At 42.0% G+C, this 1,947-nt stretch overlaps 1 protein-coding gene across 1 annotated transcript; it reads right to left on the reverse strand.

Moving 5' to 3' along the window:
- Positions 1–201: 201 nt before the first annotated feature.
- Positions 202–681, reverse strand: LOC131896572 (proteasome maturation protein-like). Its single transcript, XM_059247300.1, has one exon. It carries the CDS (start codon positions 640–642, stop codon positions 217–219), a length of 426 nt encoding a protein of 141 aa, XP_059103283.1. The 5' UTR covers positions 643–681; the 3' UTR covers positions 202–216.
- Positions 682–1,947: the final 1,266 nt, after the last annotated feature.

A 1,947-nucleotide genomic window follows, 5' to 3' on the forward strand; every position in this document is an offset into this window, starting at 1 on the left:
TACTGGACAAAGCCTGGGCATGCTTTCCTGTGAACTCTGGGCTTTCTCACTCTTTTTCTCTGAAGCCACTCTTTCCCCATCCACCATGGTCTACACCTGTGTAGCCTATACATTCCATACTTCTTTTTTTTTTTCTTGTCAGTACTTTAATGTGTCCATCAGACTGGGGGAGGCAGCTACACAGTTTGCTTCCATGGTTCCTGCACAGCACCTGCTCTACAGCAAACCCAGCTTGTACTCCACCATCAAGTGCAGCTCGCCCATCAGTTCACTCTGTGACGGATCATTAAGAATATCCTCAAAACCAATGGTCTTGTCATTACCCCTCAAAATATCCAGGAACAGGTTTGAGCTTGGAAGGAATGGAAGATGCTGAACCTGCTGCACTGCCTTGAACTCCATCTGTAACTTCATGGGGGCAAACAGACCCTGGATGTTCCTCAGGGTGGAAAAGTTCATCTTGTCTTGGTTGAGCTGGAAATTTTTTTCTGATAATTCAAGAAGGTGACTGGGCAAAAGTTCATTTTTCACAGAAGAAAACCCTTTCCGGAGGAGATCATGACTCTCAAAAGGCCCACTCGCTGAGAGCTCTGTAACTGGAATACTGTCCTTCAGCTGTGACCCAAGGCCTCTGGCGTTCATCTTGGAAACCACTCTGCGAAAGCTTCTAATTCTGCTCTAGTCGGCGGGCCAAGCTGCTCACTTCCACATTCCATACTTCTAAGAACATGTATGCCTTGACTTTTGCAAAGACTTGCAAGATGGTAAATAGGCTCTCATTTAGATTGCATCCAAAAGTGGTCTAAGGTTATCTCCATCAGTACATAAATTATCAATAGGAGGAAGTTCTGGGTGTTGCCCTACTGGGAATGGGCAAAACATTTTTTCCAAGGGGGGTGGTGGCCTAGATTACTGGGTTGTTAGCCACACTTGTTTGTCTTACAAGCAGACATTTCCTAACAATTATAGCTCTCTGAATTGTTTTTCCATAACAGTTGTGTCCTAACAGTGTGGAAGCCTCAGACAGTAGAGTTAATTGGTCTCATGTCATCTGCTAGTGCTAAGTGAACTAGGATGAGTCCAAATGAATGTCACAATTGCAACACGAAGAAAGAGTTTAAACCAAAACCCAAACACATCACGTCAAACCAGGCTATCCAGAAGTGCAAACAAGCTGGGAGTATTCCGTCAAATAATATCTCAATTTTCCTGCCAAATAGCTATACAATCGTTGAGCAAATGGTTCAATAAAGCCTTCAAAATGACAGTCACTTCTCTTAGGAGAAACTGGCATCAGAAACACAAAACAAAGCAAATCAAGGTCTAGACTGAGAGAGTTTCCTAGAATCATTTGATGTCATGAAACTAAATAACTAGAATATTCTTCACAAATATACCAATCTTCCCTCCCCCCAAAAAAAACACATTTTTTTTTTTTTTGCTGATGCCCAAGAGTCAATGAACCAGGGGCAAAGGCACAGTTAGATACATATTCTCTTACTGGTTGTCTAAGCTGAATTGCTACTGGATACTTGGTTCCATCTCAATTCCCACATATTTCAAGTGGTGCAAGGAAAAGCAAACTGGAAATTTTTATTTGATTTATCTACAGTTTGGCTAGGCTGGGGAGAAAGGACAGATCTTAGATTCTCTGTACTTTTGATGTAGCAGTGTAACAGGTTTATAGAAGAGATAAAAAGGAAGCCAACAAATGTAGGTAGTGGCGACACAGCAGTGAGGTCTACTGTGAGAACTCAGAACACTTATCCTGGGATGAAAGGTCTGACTTTGACACCAGGGCCCCTGTTTATTATCTTTCCAAGGATGGGGCTATGGGACAAATTTAATTCTTAGGGTCTATTGTTTTAGTGTCTTTCTTATTTTGTTTCCATTTCTGTGGTGGTTAATACTGATTTCTAACTTGATTGGATTGAGATATGCCCAGAG

Source organism: Peromyscus eremicus, chromosome 1 (assembly GCF_949786415.1).
Source record: "Peromyscus eremicus chromosome 1, PerEre_H2_v1, whole genome shotgun sequence".
NCBI lineage: Eukaryota > Metazoa > Chordata > Mammalia > Rodentia > Cricetidae > Peromyscus > Peromyscus eremicus.

Excerpts from the sequence above, each read along its gene's own strand:
- LOC131896572 (XM_059247300.1), bottom strand. The coding sequence starts at position 642 with ATGAACGCCAGAGGCCTTGGGTCACAGCTGAAGGACAGTATTCCAGTT.